Source organism: Rhamphochromis sp. 'chilingali', assembly GCF_963969265.1.
Source record: "Rhamphochromis sp. 'chilingali' genome assembly, chromosome: 3".
In the NCBI taxonomy this organism is placed as follows: Eukaryota; Metazoa; Chordata; class Actinopteri; order Cichliformes; family Cichlidae; genus Rhamphochromis; species Rhamphochromis sp. 'chilingali'.
The window spans coordinates 39,063,087-39,081,987 of NC_137931.1; the positions used below are offsets into that span (position 1 = coordinate 39,063,087).

The 18,901-nt window shown below is 40.8% G+C and overlaps 2 protein-coding genes across 2 annotated transcripts; both read right to left on the minus strand.

The window, feature by feature from the left end:
• Positions 1-1,135: 1,135 nt before the first annotated feature.
• On the minus strand, positions 1,136-9,287 carry LOC308393745 (GTP-binding protein REM 2-like). The gene is made up of 6 exons (XM_080877700.1): positions 9,178-9,287; positions 8,981-9,032; positions 5,497-5,806; positions 5,305-5,378; positions 3,330-3,507; positions 1,136-1,752 (listed from the first exon to the last, which is right to left on the minus strand). Exons 2-6 carry the CDS (start codon positions 9,023-9,025, stop codon positions 1,460-1,462), a joined length of 900 nt encoding a protein of 299 aa, XP_080733826.1. The 5' UTR covers positions 9,026-9,032; positions 9,178-9,287; the 3' UTR covers positions 1,136-1,459.
• Positions 9,288-10,332: 1,045 nt separating this feature from the next.
• Positions 10,333-16,902, minus strand: nrl (neural retina leucine zipper). Its single transcript, XM_080876908.1, has 5 exons — positions 16,710-16,902; positions 14,150-14,960; positions 13,740-14,039; positions 12,359-12,574; positions 10,333-12,090 (listed from the first exon to the last, which is right to left on the minus strand). Exons 2-5 carry the CDS (start codon positions 14,762-14,764, stop codon positions 11,929-11,931), a joined length of 1,293 nt encoding a protein of 430 aa, XP_080733034.1. The 5' UTR covers positions 14,765-14,960; positions 16,710-16,902; the 3' UTR covers positions 10,333-11,928.
• Between the last annotated feature and the right edge of the window lie 1,999 nt (positions 16,903-18,901).

An 18,901-nucleotide genomic window follows, 5' to 3' on the forward strand; every position in this document is an offset into this window, starting at 1 on the left:
GCTGCATCCTTTTTATACCTACAATATCAGTCTAAGCACTTAAAGCATCTGTACTTGTATTTATTTTTAAAAATCAAAAGGGTTCCCGTGTGAATCTGCATGTAGTAAATATGGCGATTTGTTGCATGGAGGCATGCAAGATAGCTGCTTTTCACCTAAGCTAAGTAGCTTGCAAGCAAGTCATGAACTGGGATGCAGACTTCTTTTCTATTACTAAACCTTCACCTTATGTTTGCGTCTCATTCTTATGCCTAACTTCATGTTCTACATGCTGCAGGACCTGAAATCAGCCACACGAGGGAGCTTGCACCCCATGTTCACGATCCAAAATCGTAACCTTTCATTTCGTTCCAGTAGTTTGCAGCCAAGGGAATGAGTCAGAATATCATGCCACCATTTTATTTTTTACTTGTATTATAGCCCAGTTCTCCCTTTGATAACAAATGATGGGTATAATGACCTGTGATGTGCTAAATCTTTGTTCACGTGTGGGTGTCAGTGGGAGGATGGAAGTGCTGAGGGTTCCGAGCGTGGTTCACATGAGTGCATGGAGGCTGATATCTGATAATAATAATAATAATAATAATAATAATAATAATAATAATAAAAAGTCTTTGCATTTTAATTTGGATCGAATTCCATACTTAAAAATATGATTTGCTGCACGAATCATCCTTCTTCTCTCGCAGTCGACATGCACCAGAAAGGGTAGAGGTGCAGTCACAGAGCTGAAATGGACATAATGTGTAAGTCTCAACGATTCCAGGTTTCCTTGACAACAGTAACATGGCAACAATCACTCCATATACAATAATCTCCCTTTCTTTTTTCTGCTCCTTTTCTTATTCTCATGCTGGGCTCTTTGAGTCCATTTTTAAAAAAGAAAGCTCTTTAATTCCTGCCTGTCATCACTGGCCTTTCACTGTTTTACTGCGCACTATAATAGCTCACGAACAGTGAATGAATCATCAGAAAAGCATAACCTGTAAATGAGTTATGAAAATGTGTGGTCATGACTTTATCTGGGGCTTGGACTGTTTTTAATGTGATTTCCTATTCAGTGTATAAAACGCGTGGCAGATAGTAAAATAACAGACCTCAAGGCCACTGTGCACTCACTTTCTCAAGACTCAAAAAAGCAATTTATTTAGTTCTCAAAGCTGTGAAGGTTGCAGTTAAATGTCACTACTACAGTTTATTTACATGTTTCTACAACGGTATTTTATCATCTCCTTTTCTGTCTACAGAGTTTCTATATCATCCTATCAACAATTATCCTCTGATGAGTGAGCCTCACAACATTGTCCTGTTATCACTGTTTCCTTCACATTTTCTTAGTCACTCCTCCTGTCTTGTCTACTCATTTGCATCACTACATCTTTTTCTCTTTGTTGGTATAATACATCCCTTCCAGCTATCCCTGTTAACAATCTAACCACTTGCTCCCCGTGGGGCACCATCACAGCGCTCCCAGATCGTGGCAGGAGCGGGACTTCTGCCTCAGGAACTTCCCCACCTCTCGCTCTCGAGGGTACCGAGGCACCAGACTGGACAGGAAACGTTTGGCACGAGATGTGATGCTTTCACGTTGCCCTCCTCCGCTCATGTCCTCGGCGCTTGTCCCCGGAGGCCAGGGAGACTGGCCCCTGGCTAGTCGCACCGCACACTCCAGGAGTTCCACGGTACGGTGATCCAGAGAGGCGGAGATCTCCAGATACAGACAGTTGAAAAGGGCAGCGCTAGACATGGCCTCTGTGAGAGGAAAACAGGAGACGGAGGAGATCAGAAAAAAGGCAGCTGTCACAGCTTATATTCAGAGCCACATGTCTTTTCATCCATATAAACCTTTTGATACTCCTTCACCTGTAATAGATTGTTGGTAGTAGAGGTTCCAAGCCAGGGCACGTCTAAGAGGAAGAGCTGCATGTCAGCCTTCAGTGACGACTAAGAAGGCTACTCTTACAAAGCACAATACTTGGGAAATATGTGATAAAAATGTTCCCGCTTAAGGTGGAAACAACAAACATGTTTCACCACTTGAGGCAAAAACACACCAGGGAATACAACCAGATGTCCAACACAAAAACAAATGAGTGACTCCACTGAGATTTACTAACAACACTCAGTACATGCACTCCATGTACTGAGTCAGGCAAGCATTAAGAAAATGTTCAGTTTAAAAAATATGTATACTGTCACAAATATTATGGTCACAAAACCTTCTTGAAATGTTGAGCACTACGTTGCAGGTTTATGATCCGTGCCTTAATCTGTGTTCAGAATACAGAAAAAGGCCATTATAACAACATAAACCATCACACGAACCTGGCCTTAAGCAACAAAAGGGTGCCCATTTATCCCAGGCCCACCGCTGTTTCCAGTCAGCACATCGTAAAACACACTGTAAAGTATGGCTGAATAAATGAAATAGATTTGTGTGTACACAGCTGAATCAATAAGGACAGGTAGCTGTAAATATTGTGATTACACCGTAAGTCATTAGCAACCATGATATGTTGTGTATCATCTAAGGCTTGTAGCTGGGGTTATGGAAGGATCTTCTACTCAAAGGAGCAATTACCCTTTAAAAGTGAAAATTTCAGGGTTAAAGTCTCAAAAAGATAACTAAAACAGCAAGAGCAAGCTTTTATCTCTTGGTAATGAAAACTGTGCTGGAGGGAAGATGTCTGCATGCTAAGTGAGATATCTTTCATAGTTTTCCAACTGTGCAAAACACGCAATACGAAGTATGTCATCAAGAGGTTTATACAACGACTGGATCGCCTGTGATAGTGATAGTTAATATTTACTGATTAAGTAAACAGGACAGAGCTTGTATAAAGTAAGCTAAATCAAGCTGGAATTTTTTGCTTTAGTTTCTTTATATAGTTCTGTAGCACATTTGTCTTTAGTTTCATCTTCAATGCAGACCATGATCTCCCTCTGCAGTATTGGTCTGCAGGGTCATTTAAATAAGGAAGAATGGCATACACTGGGTTGAAAAGTATGTAGTTTCATAGCCTGTGTGATATAAAACTGTGGCGTGTGGACAAGCAGCGTAGTCACGGTGAACAGGCTTTTGCTTTAACTGTAATTAAACTCCCACACTGCAATAAAGCATGACATTCACATTTACGTTGTTTATGGAGAGAAAGAAAGAGCGTAAAATGTCAATGTCAAGTGTAATGAAGAAAGCCAAAACAGAACTAAACTGTGAAAAGAATCTGCTCCCAAAGGAAATGCTTATACATATGAAAGAGTAATGTAAAGTGTAATGTATCAAAAAAAATATTTTTTTTTAGGTGACTTGGAAAAGATAATCGTCTCACCTTGAGAGGTGACCTCACGCGTGCGAACGAGGTCACTCTTATTACCAACGAGGATTATTGGAGTCTGGGGCTGAGTCTCTCTCAGGAGAAGCCGAAGTTGCGCGGTACGGTGGAAGCTACGCCTGTCAGTCACCGAAAACACCAAGACGCACACCTCACTCTGCAGAGCCGACAGGTCCTTAATGACAAGCACAGGGACAGAGGATGATGCATTTTTGTTCTTTGTGAAATATAAGACACTAAAATAGAAATGAAATTTAAAAAACCCAAAACAAACTCAAAGATTCTAATTCAAACTGATGTAGTGTTTTGCATATGAATCAAAATCTTTTTCCTTCATAATGTTTTACTTTCCAGTGCTCTGATGAATATTTCCACCAACCCTAAAAATACAGAAAAGAGAAAGATTGTGTTTGAAGAACCAGCAGGTGGCTGATCTGTCTTTTTAACTTTACCTGAAACCCTTGTTAGTCAACAGCTGCACACTCCTCTTCCAGCAGCAAAGGGACTCCAAAAATATCAAATTCCTGAGTGATTTTTTCACACAAACTGAACTCACCATCACTTTGTCTTTAGTCAGTGCTGCCATGGTCCACTGAGTTTTCATTAAATTTTAATTAAGTCTACAACTGAGCACAGACCAAAAGGAACGTATGAACCCTAATGGTGTAACTGGGAAATTAGATAAGTAGATTCCTTGGTGTGGTAGTTAGCGCTGCAACCTCACGGCAGATTTGAATCCATGTGCCAACTGAGGCCTTTCTGTGTGGCATTTGCATGTTGTCCCCGTGCCTGCGTGGGTTCTCACAAGGTACTCCAACTTCCTCCCAGGGTTCAAAGCCATAATTGGTGTTTCTAAATTGGCTGTAGGTGTTAATGCGAGCATAAATAGTAAATTTGTCTCGCTATGTAAAATCTACAACAGACTGGTGACCTGTCCAAGCTGTACCCAACCTCTCTTGCCCCACAACAGCTGGGGTAAGCTCCTGCCACAACCCTAAATTGGACAAGTAGTTAGAAGGATGGACGGATGGAGATTCCTTATAAAGCCACAGTTTTAGTGTGTTTTAGCATTTCTCACATCTGGTAGCACAAGGAGTAACACATTATAATCCCCCACATCAGAAAAGACAGATTGTGCCACAAGAGTGTAGCTTCAGCGTTTTCGCACATGCACCTACAGTAAATCAGAAACATTAATGTAGTCATTTGGCACACCAGCTCTGTGGGCGACTCCTTCTCTGTCTTTCTGTATGTTTCTCTCTCTCCTATTCACATCCTCACGCTGATGCCTCAGAGCTGCACTCACGGGAAAATAAGAAAGTGTGGAAAACAACCTGATAATGAGCTTTCCTTCAGTCGACCAGATGCAGATGCTGCAGATTGACTGTCCCCTTTTTGTCCAACAGTTCTCTGAGCTTGACAGTTTTTGTTACAGTGATGGCAATAAACAATACAGGGTGCTCCAAATACTGTGCACACTGTGAGCAGATCAAATGCTAAATATGCAGTAAGCATTTGTTTATATATTGTAACTGAACCATTTTTTATGTCAAATGTAAGCTGTATTAGTAATCTATCAGAGGCAGTCTACCCTGCCCCCAACAATAAAATTGTGCTCACGAGTGCTGTGATATACTCGTGTTCATGCATTAATATGCTGTCAGTTCTGCTTGCAAATTTCTCTACACGCTCTTTCAAACTCTTTTTCTATTACCCCAGTTAATCTCTTAATACAGCGAAGCTTTATTCCTCCCAGCACACAGAGTTCTTCAAATACTGAAAAGCAAATGAAACCAAGTGCTGAAAAATCTAAACTGCAAAGGAGCAATTTAAGCTTCTTCTTCTTAAAGCAGTCCAAGTATTCAGCACAGAGGAGCAGCTGAACACACTGTATACAGCTGCACAGAGGGCTCACTGGCCTAATGAGGGAGCAGGAAGCAGAGTGGGAGCTATGAAGTGTTGTTTGGCTCACCTGTCTCCAGTTGTCATAGATAATGATGGTGCTCTCCTCATCATCCACGGTAACTGTGTGCACATAACCCTCCCCTAAGGACAAAGGGAGCAGCAGTTAGGTCTCAGGAGGGAAATGGGCACTGTGATTTATTTACTTGCTGCTCACTTACTCCACTGCAATACATTGCTCTGCATACAAACAGCACTGTACCATCAGAATCCACAGATGCAGTCCTGTCCATGTCTCCCGCGAGGGCCAGGGCCAGAGAGGACTTCCCGACGCCATTCTGCCCCAGGAGAGCAATCCTTAGTGGCCCGTCAGGTCTGCCCTCCACAGTCACGGTTGGAGTATCATCCAAGGCAGGGCTGAAACTGTTTGGGGACACCGAAGGCCCGGCCGCACCTGACGCCCAGTCGCATTCATCGTGGACGGCTTCTTCTCGCCTGAGCTGGTGCTTAATTGGCAGAGGAGTGCTTCCTCTGCGAACGGTTGGAGTGCTGGGCAGAGTCATACTGTCACACTGGTGGGAAAGAAGAACATAGACAGACAGTGTAACACTCGTGAAATAGTGATTCCCACATGCCAACCAGAGCAAATCCCAAAACCTGATCTACATGAACCTCTCCTTATTTTTTCCCTATATCTTTACTGTTGTGGATTCTATGTGCAAAAATGTTTGTGATCATAAAGCTCGGGCTCTAGGTTGTAGATATCCCTGATAGGATCATCAGGCACACAGCACTGGCTGTGGCTTTGCCCTAAGGTTTGGGATAAAAATAAATAAGGATTATTCTGAACTGGAAAGAATGTAGTTTTAAAAATGAGCAGTTCCCCTTAAATGGACTTCAAAGACAGAAAGAACTTCTTTTTAAAACCCTGAAATTTCAAAGAGTGCACAGGGAGATATACTTATTAGTCACTAACACAAGTGAAGCATTGGAAATCCTTGCTTCAATAAATCTCATAATGACAACACAGCAATACTAGGATGGAGTAGAACCTGACTAACCGCTGGCCTGATATTACTCTTTGCAAGCAGCCCAAGCGGAACACATTACATATATAATGAATTATGACATGGCTATTGTCTATAGACTTTTTAGCAATGCATTCGATTAAGTAGTGAAATAGCCTACACAAAGACAAGTTTGCTTAACTGTAATACATAGTCTGCTATTTGTGCAGTAAAATCCCCAAAGTAGTCAAACTATGTGATGATACTATTTCAAATTGATCCAGTCCATCATATTCTTCATGATATTCTGTGAAAATGTTTCTCACATTAGCAACACACACATACTGTGAAGTTTGGGTTCATGTTTTAACACCTAGAGAAACCGTTTAGTGTCAACCTGACAGCTGACTAAGGTCAGCGAAAGGAGGCAAGCAATGTGGCCTCACAATAAATAGACTCTGGATATAAATATGCAGATTCTGTGGGCAAGAGCTTTGGTACTGAAAGCTTTTTGGTTTTTGTTTGCAGTGCTGAGCAATCATGTTTGAGTAGATTTGGGTTGCATGGAAATAAACAAACCCTGCAAAGAGCAAAAGAGAGATTATATTTGCTTAGATTAAATTTCAAGACCATCAGCTGTCATGTGATGAAGAGTTATGTCTTTATTAGGTTTTTTAAAAACAAATTTATCTTATTTATCTTCATTATCAAACAATTACAGGTGCACAGAACAGGAATTCTTGGCCCAAATAGGCTTTGTTGTCCCAAAGGCTGAGTCATCAGATGATAACACATGGGTATCTGGGTTAGGTAGCAAGTGTTGTAATCTTAGCTTTTCTTCTCCTGCTACTATTTATTAATTTACCTTTGAGCAAAAATTGAGAGTTGTGTTATAAGACACCCTTTTCAAAAGGTTTACAACTATGCCTTACAATTTTTTCCACCATTGTCACTGGCATGACACCACAGGGCAGATTTGGCTGTAAGTCTTAAAGATATTAAATGAGTGTTGGATGGGTTTAAATGCAATGCCAAGTTATTCGGACATCAATAAACTTGTTACACATTGAATCAGCTGGGATCAAATTTGGCATTCTGTTTGTGCTATAGATTGTCTATAAAAGCTATCCTGCCATTGCCTTTTAGTTTATGAAGTCCTGTGAATTCATCCCAATTTAGCACTTTGAACCAGATGTGATGAGTGAGGGTGGGATTCAATGGAGAAACCAAAAAACACTGTAAATGACCTCTCAGTCATAAGGTAGACCGGCCCTAAAGCTCTGCTTAATTGTCTCTCTGTATCTAATTAGAGCCATTATTTAAAAAAAAAATGAAGACCCTGGTGTATTTAACATGATTTGAGACAAGCAACTGGGACCATGACTCACCAGAAACATCTTAAATGGGACCATAGAGCAAGAGAGCATTATGGTCTATTTCCTACAGACTTCTTTTCAATGGCAACCAGATGACTCAGCCTCTGCTGGTGTTTGGAAATAATGCAGGTCTAAGGCACTGTGACTGTCTTAAATCTCAGTCCATTTAGAACCTACCTCAGTCTTTTAGATATATTTGCGATATTGCATGGATCCAATGCCAAGTAAATAGAGGGCCAGTATTGCTGATACCGATAGCGATACTGATAACTTTAACCTATAAAGGCAGCTTATGTAGGTGAGATCAGTATGTCATGTTTTATGAGATCACCTCTAAATCCCTGTGGTTTTTATTTTCCATAATAATAAGTTAACACAACAAAACAGGCCTTTCAGCTTTTCATGTATTTTGAAACTGGATTTCTTTTTTTGGAGACCTGAAATGTAAATGTGTGCTGCATACTGAATCCTAGTGGTTAGAAATAAAGTATCCTTTCTATTGCGCTAGTATCGATCAGATACCGATAGCACCGTATGTATATCGATAAACTATTGGTATTCGGATCAGTTCTCCCACCTCTAATATTTAGTGTAGATTTATGTCCATCTGACAATATTTATTCTTGTTTTAGCTGTTTCTGAAATTCTTAAAGAGAAAAATTTGGCATTTTAGCTGCTAAATTCTACTGTGTCGATTATTTAGCCAGAGGGTGTTTTAAAACACACCAAATTATTTTATCTACTGAGTGGTATAATTTTTTTTTTCATTTTTAGTGGCTGCCTTGACAACAATGGCAACTTAATAAGTAATTTTTGAAAATGCATATATTTTCAGAAATTAATAAATCGATTTATTGGTTGGATTTCTGAGGATTAATGTTAATTAATGGGGTAAACCTGTTGCTTAAAGGATAACCTTCAGTTCTTGGAACTGAGCAACAACCATAACATAGCAGATCCCGCCCTCCCTGCAAATAGACGTAACTAAGAATTGAGAAGTGGTGACAATTAACCTGAGATTAAAGGTTGAATGAAAACCAAAATCAGTCGAAAGGCGACATAAAGTTCTTGGAGGGCTGAAATGACATTTAAAGTTTGAGCTGCACTAAGCCACCGAGTAAGTTAATTATTGAGCACCATTATAATCGGTTGTTTATTGCATTGTGGTTAAAATTAGTCATTGTAGCCGTAACTCCATTATAAACTGACTCCTTGTATTTTGTAATGCAGGACACCCCCTCCCTGCACCACCACCACCTACCTACAACACTCACACACACACACAGAGATTCAGCAAGAATACCATACACCGTCAGCACATAACCTCAGTTCCCTTCTTTTTTTTTCTTTTCCTGCACCTTACCGTGGCCGCATTCTCCTCGCTGTCTTCGGGCACATCTGTCGGCATCTGCAAACTGAAATCAAGCGATCGGAAATGAGGACTCCAGAAGATATACAGGGAAGAGCATCATCACCATTCTTCCTCCTCACCCATGCCACCCCCACCCACCACTCTCACTTTATGAACCCCTTATCAAACAGCCCGGTATGATCTCTCACCTGTCAGGTGGTTATCAGCTACTAAAAAGTAAGCACTAAGCGCGGTCTCTCTCTCTTTCTCAATCTTCCCTCCCTAGCTCTCTCTCTCTCTCTCTCTCTCTCCCTCTCTCTCTCACTCTCTCCCCCCTCTCTCTATCTCTCTCTCACTCTCTCTCTCTCTCTTCATTTCGCTCTTCGCTGTCATTCTGTGTTCTCAGGTTAGGGCCCAGGTCCAGATCGGTAAGTCAGTACTGCCATTCATCATCAGCACTCCACAGACTGACTACTGTGACTCACTGACTTGACGCCTAAAAAGCTCTCCAGATCTTGATTTGCTGCCTAGAGAGGAGAGGTGACACCACTACCACGTGCTGGAAATGTTTACTGCAGGTGCATGCAGCCCGGTGATAGCAGTGAAGCGTGATGCATGCGTGCATGTAGGGAGCAGTGCTGTAGGAAGATGCTCAGAGTCACGAAGCATTCACTGACCTCTGGTAGATGGAGGCGATGCAGGAAGCGGCCGCTAGGGGGCATTATAACATAAGTAATCACATTCCTAATTGACTTTTTTGTGTGTGTGTGTGAGAATGTTTAAAATGTGTTATTAGGTTATCCCTGCTGTAAAACAGAGACTTGATTGCCTACCCATTTGCTTACAAAGTTTAATAGCCCTATTTTTTTATTTTCTTTGAAGACACTCAATATTTTATTTGACAGATTAATTTCCAGTTCACCAAAGTATTTTCTAGTCTGTTATCGAAGGAGTGTATATGAACATGTTTTCTGTCAGAGTGCGAACATGGCCATGAGCAGTGGTGTGTCCCTCCCACACAAAGCCACAATAGACTCCGGCAGTGAGCAGCCAGGGCGCTATTATAGCCCTAATCCTGCTCCTATTATACAGGCCAGAGAGAGAGCGAGAGACACAGAGAGGGAGGTAGAGCTGAAGATGAGGTCATCCCAAACAGCACACACCCAGGGTCACTGCCTCACTATAGAGGGGCAGAGATAAAGAGAGAGATGGAGCCGGACATGGTGCTACAGAGAAAAGGCTTCCAGGAGATTGACAGTGGCAGATGCTAGGATAGGTGAATCGAGAGATGAGGTTTAAACCTGTGTGCAAGGTGTTAAAAAAAACCCTGACACATCACAGGGATGGTAAAGTAATTGGTTTATTGTATATGCATATGAAACCACACTACAACAGGAGCAGGAAACCATGATAAGGGCCTTTGTTGTAAAATAATGTTAATTCTAATCACAAATGAATAAAAGAATAAACTGTAGGAAAGTAAAAATACACGCTAATGGAATAAAACCAAAAAAATAATTAGAATCAGTACATAAATAAACAATAAATACCAAATAAATAAGTGAATAAATAAAACAACAATTTATGTAACCTATACCCAAACAAAATAAATAACTCTAATGCATTAACCCTGGCAATAAATTCATGGGACAATTAAGAATGTGTCTCCATGAAGATTTTCTTTTAAATCTTTTTTTTGCATTTTTTTTCATCCCTGCACCATAAATTTTCTGTTGCATCAGTAGCCCACAGTACCCGAGTCCACAGTGACCAGCTCTGTGGTGCTGCATGTTGTAGTAATATGAAAATGATCTGTGTTTTCACAGAGCAATGCTTTTTCCTTTTTTCTCTCTCTCTTTTTTTTTAACAGAGGTATTCCTTCTGCCCAAAAATAGCTTCCTAGTCTGAAGAACTGGACACAACCACACAAATCATGCCACACTTTTTTTTCTTTTTGCTTGCTGAAATGGGTTGCCTCTTTTTTCATTTGCAGTTGCTTGAGTTAAGCACACTACCATCCCCGTGTCTCTGTATGTAAAAACCCATTCTCGAGAGCACACAGCAAGTCTGTTAATGGCTGAAATTTGCCAATTCCAACTGGCAAAAGTACATTTCTTTTCTAAAACAAAAGGTCAGTTTCCCCGCTATTCATTTAACACAATCACTGGAAGATATTCTTGTACATTCTTTAATCTATGATTATTAATCTTACAAAGAATACCAGGTCTTGGTGAGCTTAAACACTTTGGTAGGCAACTGTGAAATATTAGCTTAACTGCATGCCATGGATACTTTATCCAAGCCCATACCACTCCACATCCAACACCACTGCACTACTCAGACCTCTGCAGCTTTAGCAGCTTAATATAAAAAGAAAAGAAAAAAAGAAAAAACAACTACACTGAGCCTCAATCACTCACTTGCAAAGTACATTGCAAATATGTAATATTGCATAGATAACAATATCAGACACTATAATAGTTTTATTGCAAGATAATGCTGTTTTTTAAAATCCATTTTCAGAGTAGTGTTTGTCACCTGTTGCACTGATATCACCAGCAGAAGCTCTCAGGAAACTCTCAGTCAGTTTTTTGTGCAACCATGATTCACATTTAAGTAAATCTGAGCCTGTGAAGCAGCCCAGGGCTGAGTCTAACCCTATCAATTAACAGTCAGTTCCCCTTTAGTCATTCAAGGGTGGTTTTCACAGTTGTATGATCCCCAAAACAGCCTTCCAAAGTCTCTCTTCCATTTTCTCTTTCACACACACACACACACACACACACACACACACACACACACACACACACACACACACACACACACACACACACACACACACACACACACACACACACACACACACGCGTTCTTGTTTCTTCGCTCCAAGTCTGATTACTCATTATTGATTGCTCCACGCTGGCTTGTCTATTTTCTTTGTGCACCCCTGTGGATTAAACTCAGAGGAAGTAGTCAGGGGGCGGGGAAGGTGGGTTGCTGGTGTGGGTCGGCTGGGCGTCACCACCGGTACCATGGTTTGTGCTGAGCAACTTCTCATAGCGAGCCTTGTAGGCGTCTCTCTCCCTCAGCACTCGCGTCAGCTCGCACTGTAGCTGTTCCAACTGATGAGAAAGGAGTAGAAAGATTGTAATTTATCTGCGCTTCGCTGAGCTAAAGTGCAAAGATGCTCACTTGGAGTGCATTATTTATTCTATCTGCAGAGTGTGTCAGCAGTTATGTCAGATGCTGCATGTTTTTGCTGTCCTCACCTACTTTAAAACCAGAATTTCCCATTAAAAAGCTGGCTGATATTAATGATTAATGCCAGTGTAGAAAAAGAGGCAAAATCTCAGGTTTGACACTTATGAAAAGAAATTGAAGACTGTGTACCTGCTGGGTAAGCAAATGTTTCTCAGACTCCAGAGCGTGCCTGTGCTGTAAACGCTTGTAGCGGCAGGACTGGGCATAGCCTCGGTTCTTTAGCGTGCGGCGTTTCTGCTTCAAGCGCACCACCTCGTCCTTGCTCACTCCACGCAGGTGTCGGTTCAACTCGCGCACTGACAAGCTCACCAGCTGCTCATCAGAGAAACGCTCGTTCGCCCCGCACTGAGGAACAGATGGAGACGACACACATAAAGAATATGCTGTTTCTCACCATTAATTGGCAACAAGACACATGCAGGAAATTATGGGAGGGTGTGCAGGGTGTGAAGCTGGTTCTGGCAAAGCTTTAGATTCATATATGGCATGAATGGTGTACACATGATGTGTCAAACTGAGTGTGTGTGTGTGGTGTGTGAGCGTGCCTGGCTGTCAGGGGGCACATTCTGGCACCACATGTCTATAATCTGTCATGTAATCTGACTAAGTGTGGGAGACAGTTATCAGGATTACCCACAGCAATAATAGCAGATATTATCATAAGCTCACACTGTGTTCCATATAGAGATCCACCCAGACATCTTGATCAACCAGAACACAGATTACAAAGTTTATTTACCTTTTACATGCAGAGCAGAATATTCACAACTGAGTTATTAATAAGATACTAATGTAGTTTTAAGCAGAAATACTTATCGACAAACATTTTTCTTCCTGAGGACACCAATAACAGGCCGGCTGTATATACAGTTAATGAATGAAGGGATGCACCACCCATGAGCTTCTATGCCTTTGCTTCTATTTATTCCCCATTATTTGTAACGAAAACTGAGAAATTATTACAAAGTAATTAGAAAAAGTGGCTTAACTTTTTTTTTTTTTTTTTAGGTCTTTCAAGATTTAGTCACCACCAAACTGGCATCACATAACAATCTGCAACATTGAGCCAAAATCTTGGTGCATCCTTTATTGTAATAATGCAAATTTACAGTATACCTTTTAAAATACTAACATTTAGAGATTTACAGATGTCAGATTATAACTAAATTAAATTACAGAATACCTGCAGCTGCTAAACTGTTTTGGGAAAAAATGTTCCCAAATTTTCCCTTAGGTAAAGATTTATCTTCCCTTATTGTTGCCATGTGGAAAACAATCCTTAAAGTGATACTTCAGATAGACAAAGACATTAATAACCATGTTGTAATGGCCTAATCCTAATCCTTTGCTGGACCATCGCTCCCTCCTTCCGCCCAGCCTTTTAATGCGACTGTTTTCTCGCTTCACGTCTTTTCCCTCCAGGAATTTCTCATGGTTTACTGATTAACGCTTCCTGCTGAATATTATAATCATAATTAGGCCCTCTCTTCAATTCTGGATAGATTTGTACCTGATTGGTTTGTGGGTGGTGATGATGGTGATGGTTGCCATGCATGGGGTGGTGCGGGTGATGCTGATGATGGTGATGCTGGTGGTGATGCTGGTGGTGATGAAGGCGGCCCTGGGGGCTGAGGGGTTGGGGGTATGGAGCAGAAGCAGGGTTAGTGTTGGGGAGGGAGGGAGGGCCTGATGAGAGGAAGACGAGTGGGCGATGGCAGATGTCTGCTGCTTTGGCGCAGGAGATGTCACCTCCGCTGTCGCTGCTTGAGTCTCCCAGGTTGCTGCTTGAACTCTGAGAAAGACCTGGGAACTGAAAAGAGGAGGTGCAAATGATGAAGGGAGAGAGAAGTATAAAGTCAGTTGTTTAGTGGGTATATGTATAATGAATAATAACACTGACATAGCATAAGAAATTCTTACCTGTGAGCTAACAGCTGCTGCAGCTGAGTTCAGTAGAGCCTCCACAGCATCCTCACACCCCAGGAAGCCATTCACCTGCCCTCTCTCTCGGTCCCCTCTCTCTGGCACCCCTCCCAAGGCTCCCAGCAAAGTGGCGGGCCCCGTCACCTCACCTCCAAACTGTTGCTGCAGTGCGGCCAGCCAGATCAGGTCCTCCAGAGAGGCTGGGGTCGGACCTTGAGGGCCGCCATGGGCTGGACTGCCTTCCACGTTCCCCTGAGAGCCGGAGCTGATGTTGGAAGTGAGACTGTTGGGTATGGAGAGGGGAAAGGAGATGGAGGAGGACGATGAAGAGAGAGAAGAAGAGCCCGAAGGGGGTGGGTGGGCATCGCTGAATGTGGGCGAAGGTGGCAGTGAGTTGTAAGGGCTGGAGCTCAAGCTGGAGTCCTGTGGTGGGTGGCTGGTGTACGGAGAGCTGGAGGGGTCATGGGTACCAGATTTAGGGTACGCACATGGAGGAGGGAGCGGAGGAGTGTCAGATTTGACCTCAAACTTGAGAAGGTCAAAGTCGTTTAGGTATTCCATGGCCAAAGGGCTTGGGGGGAGAGAAGGCATGGGGAGGGAAGGAGAGGACATGATGTTTGTCGCTGCTGCTGCTGGCGGGAGCTTCAACAGGGTTTTTACGTGTGTCAGGATTGTTGAAAAGTCCAGTCCTCTGACTCAGTGCAGCTCATAGACAGCGGCAGCGGTGATGTCAGAAAGTCCACTGGTTGGTGAGTTTCTTTTGTGAGAAACTGTATGTCCCCTTTTCCTTGTCTCTGTTTCTTTTGTCCTGAAGAAACAAAAAGGGAAAAAAGGGTTTGGATGGAAGGGATAAGAGTAATGGGTGGTTGATGTTGTCTATAAAGAGCTGATAAGCTGTAATTAATGTTACTAATTTTGTGCAGCATAGATTTAGCACTCATAATTAATTAAAAGAAAGCTAAGAAATGATGCATCGAACCAGAAATATGTGTTTTTTATTTAACTTCACTCGTTCTTTTTCCTTATTAAAACTGGAAGCCTACATTACCCATAATAAAAGCTGACAATGATCTTTGAGGTGTGTTGTGTTGCAGGCCTTAGGCTGCAGAGGAGTGGTAAGCTCCTCCTACATCTACATCCAGATTATTTTCATTTGAACTTAATTTCCAGCCTTGAATTTAAATTAGATATTGCACTACTCCCAAGCTCTGTCAGCTCATTCATGAATACATCTAAAGACCCCCTTTAATTTAACCATTTCAGTTTGACTGAAATATATATATATATATATATATATATATATATATATATATATATATATATATATATATATATATATATATATATATATATATATATATATATATATATATATATATATATATATCAGTCAAACTGATTCTATCATGAAATGCCTTAAAAAAAAGGATCAGTTAGAAATGGGTAAACATCAAGGTAGGCTGTGTTTGTATATTAACACACGAATCTGCAGCACACACCTCTTGCATCCCACACATGTAAGCAGTCTGTGTACATAAAAAACACAAAGTTTCGTGCACTTAAAAAGTGCATTTCCTCTCTTGTAATTATATCAGTACTGAGCGTCACATTTCTTCTTTTTAAGATCTCCTTGCTAAATGAAGAAACTGAATAAAATGTGCTGCCAGATGCCTTTTGACAACATCTTCTTCTGCATGTCAGGTTTTGCATTTGGAATACTTCCATGTAGAAATACTTTCCAGGTTGCTCAGGAAATGCAATATATCTAGAAACATCCGCTCGCTGAACTCATAAGCAGTTGAAGCAGAGGAATTCACAGGCTTAATCATTTTTGACAGAAAGATCCACAGGTCTCAGAGAGCAAATCCAATTATCGAGCACTTCAGACTTTAATCCAGAGGCCACGACTTTCTAAAATTCTATACAGCTGTAAATTTACTTTTAGCAAAAATTGATAACAAGTTAAAAGTAACATATCAAGATAGTAAAATGTGACCTTTTTTATGCATTTGCTGTCAAATTCATGTTCAAAAACTCGTTTTACACAAAAAAAGAGTTACATGACAATATTTTAGAGTAACTTATAGAAAGTCTGAGACGATAAATGAGTTAAATATTAACATAATAAGTCAAAACATTCAAAAACAAATGAAGAGGCTAAAAGTAGTGTCCTCACAATATAACTGAAAAGTTCAACACTTCCATTATGCTACAGGGGTAAGTGCATCAAAGAAAGCTGTAAGTGGTTTCCGCCAATACTAATTACACTCCTTCAGATGTAATAGTTGTTATTAATAAAATGAACACCTAATTAAAAAAGTCCACCTTTGACTAGTGCCTCTGCTTCACTGCTCATTACTTTCACCCCCTGTGGCTCAAAATGGATTGTAAAAGAAAGCAAACAGTGACAGGGCTCCATGGAGGCCTCAGTCTGGCTCCGGACCAGAGTTACAGCAAAAACACACACATGAGAGAAAAAAGTAGAGTGAAAGCAGGCCGAGATAAAGGCCCGGTGTGAGAGACGGTCAAACAGGCAAAGTGACTGAAAAGATCTTACCGTCGGTCATAGAGAAGAAGGATGGTTACGAGCTCTTGTCAACGTCCCCACTGAACACACACACAAACACAAATAATCGACTGACTGGTTGACTGACACGTTTGGAAAGAGACACAGAGGAAACAGCGTGTGTGTGCATGTGCGTGCGCATGTGAGTGTGTATAGCACTCTGCTACTGAGTGCCACTGCCCCCTTTCTTTCTGTCCACTCTGCTGCAAATCCCTGTTTGCAGCAATCCCCTCCTCTCTCTCTCTCTCTCTCTCTCCGTCTCTCCCCTCCACATCCCTCTCTCATAGTTCACAGGCATGTTCACGCTCTCTGGCAGTGTTTCCCCCGCTTCACTCTGTCACCCCATCCCATATTTTGTACTCCTTTTTCTTTTTCTCTTCTTGTTTTACACGTTTCTGTTTCCTTGCATACACCCCACACACATACCTCCAAATTCCCAACTCTCTCCTTTGATGCGACATAAAATTTCTTGCAAAAGAAGCAAAAACACTTCATACATGCACCGCTTCCTTCATCAACTACATTTCAAAACTGTTGTTCTGCAAAACAAGTATCGCTGACACTTCATGAAAGTTTACTCAACTATCTCTGAATATTTATCTCTCGGACATAACAACTTTAACAATTGTGTTGCTGCAAGTTGGACTGTAGGCTCTGTGGTGCCTCACAGTGGATAGTCACATATCCTGAACTGAAAATGAGTCAAGAGCAGCTCTGCTTTAACGCTAAAATGCTGTTAAATATTGAACCTGTGAGTTGTTACAGTCAACCAGGTTAAAGACAAAGTTTTAAAAACTCTCTAACCCACAGACCCTGTCACTGTAACCACATAAGGTCAAATGAGTCTAAAACCATACACTTATTGTGTTGTTTTTCCATCTGATTGGTGCCTTTTTGTTCAAATGTTTCACTGCAATGGAAGATGCTTTAAAAAGAAGAAGCTGTAGAGTATTACTATTAAGGTCACTGGATGTTTACTCGAGACTCACAGATTATACAGGTAACACAAAAACAACAACAACCCACAGAAGAACAAAGAAAAATGGGGGAATTTATTGAAAAAAATTGTTTTAAATTACAGGATTTAGATAAAAATTGTGTTGCAGCAATTGGACACTGTCAATTTAAACCAGTGTCCAACGTACTTGTCAGCAGAGGTGCAATCTGCTCATGTACTGTGCTTTGGTTCAATTTCAAGGTACTTTTATCTTACTTGAATATATTCACTTTTTAAAATTCATCGTGGTAAATTTCCCAGAGAAAAAAAAAATATATATATAACACAGGTTTTGAATATCTAAACCAGCTGGCTGTTGGTTTATTCTAACATGGTTTTATGTTGACAGTCTACAACATAAAGTAATTATATCCACTGATACAATACAATATCTATAATTTTTATAGTATTGCTTTTGTGCATTTGATGCCTAATATTTCTCATTATTTTCTCTGCATTATTGTAGGTCTCTGTCTTACAATATAAATTGCCTTGAGGTGACTGCTGTTGTGGTTTAGCTTTATATAAATAAAACTGAATTGAATGTTTTCTGGTGTAATTTCTATTACCACTGTTTAATATTAAATAAATACATACCAGCAGTGATTCACCCATTAAGCTCATCCCATTTATGGATTTATTCAAACAAAGTAATGAGTCTTAATTATGTATTGCCTACTGGCCCCAAAGGCAAACAGCACTTCTGTGCTTCATTATGTCTGGATTAATTTGTAGCAGTATAAGTTAATATCATTTTAAGCATAAAAGACTGATAATTTAGATGTATGACTGAAAATGTATCAGTGAACAATGATCTCACTAACTGGATATGTTTTCAGCTGGTAGATATTCATCTCTGTGGGTACAGACCCAAAACATTTCAACAAAGAGGTTCGTGATTTGAAATTAGCACCCCCCGCGTCGCCTTACTACCCTGCCTCTCACAGTTAGGATCAAAATCTGTGAACTAATGCTGTTTTTTTTTCTTCTTCCAAGCCATTTAAGTCTGCAGGGAAATGCACAACAAGCGTTTCTTGATGCTCCTTAAAAGCTAAACTTGTTAATCCCGAGTCTCTCAGTGTCTTAATAGCGTCTCGTTCAGGAATCAGTAAGTTAATAGTGCCTTCACAAATCTGATTTGGACTGTAAACAAAACCTTTATTGAAAGCAGACATGCTGACTCGTG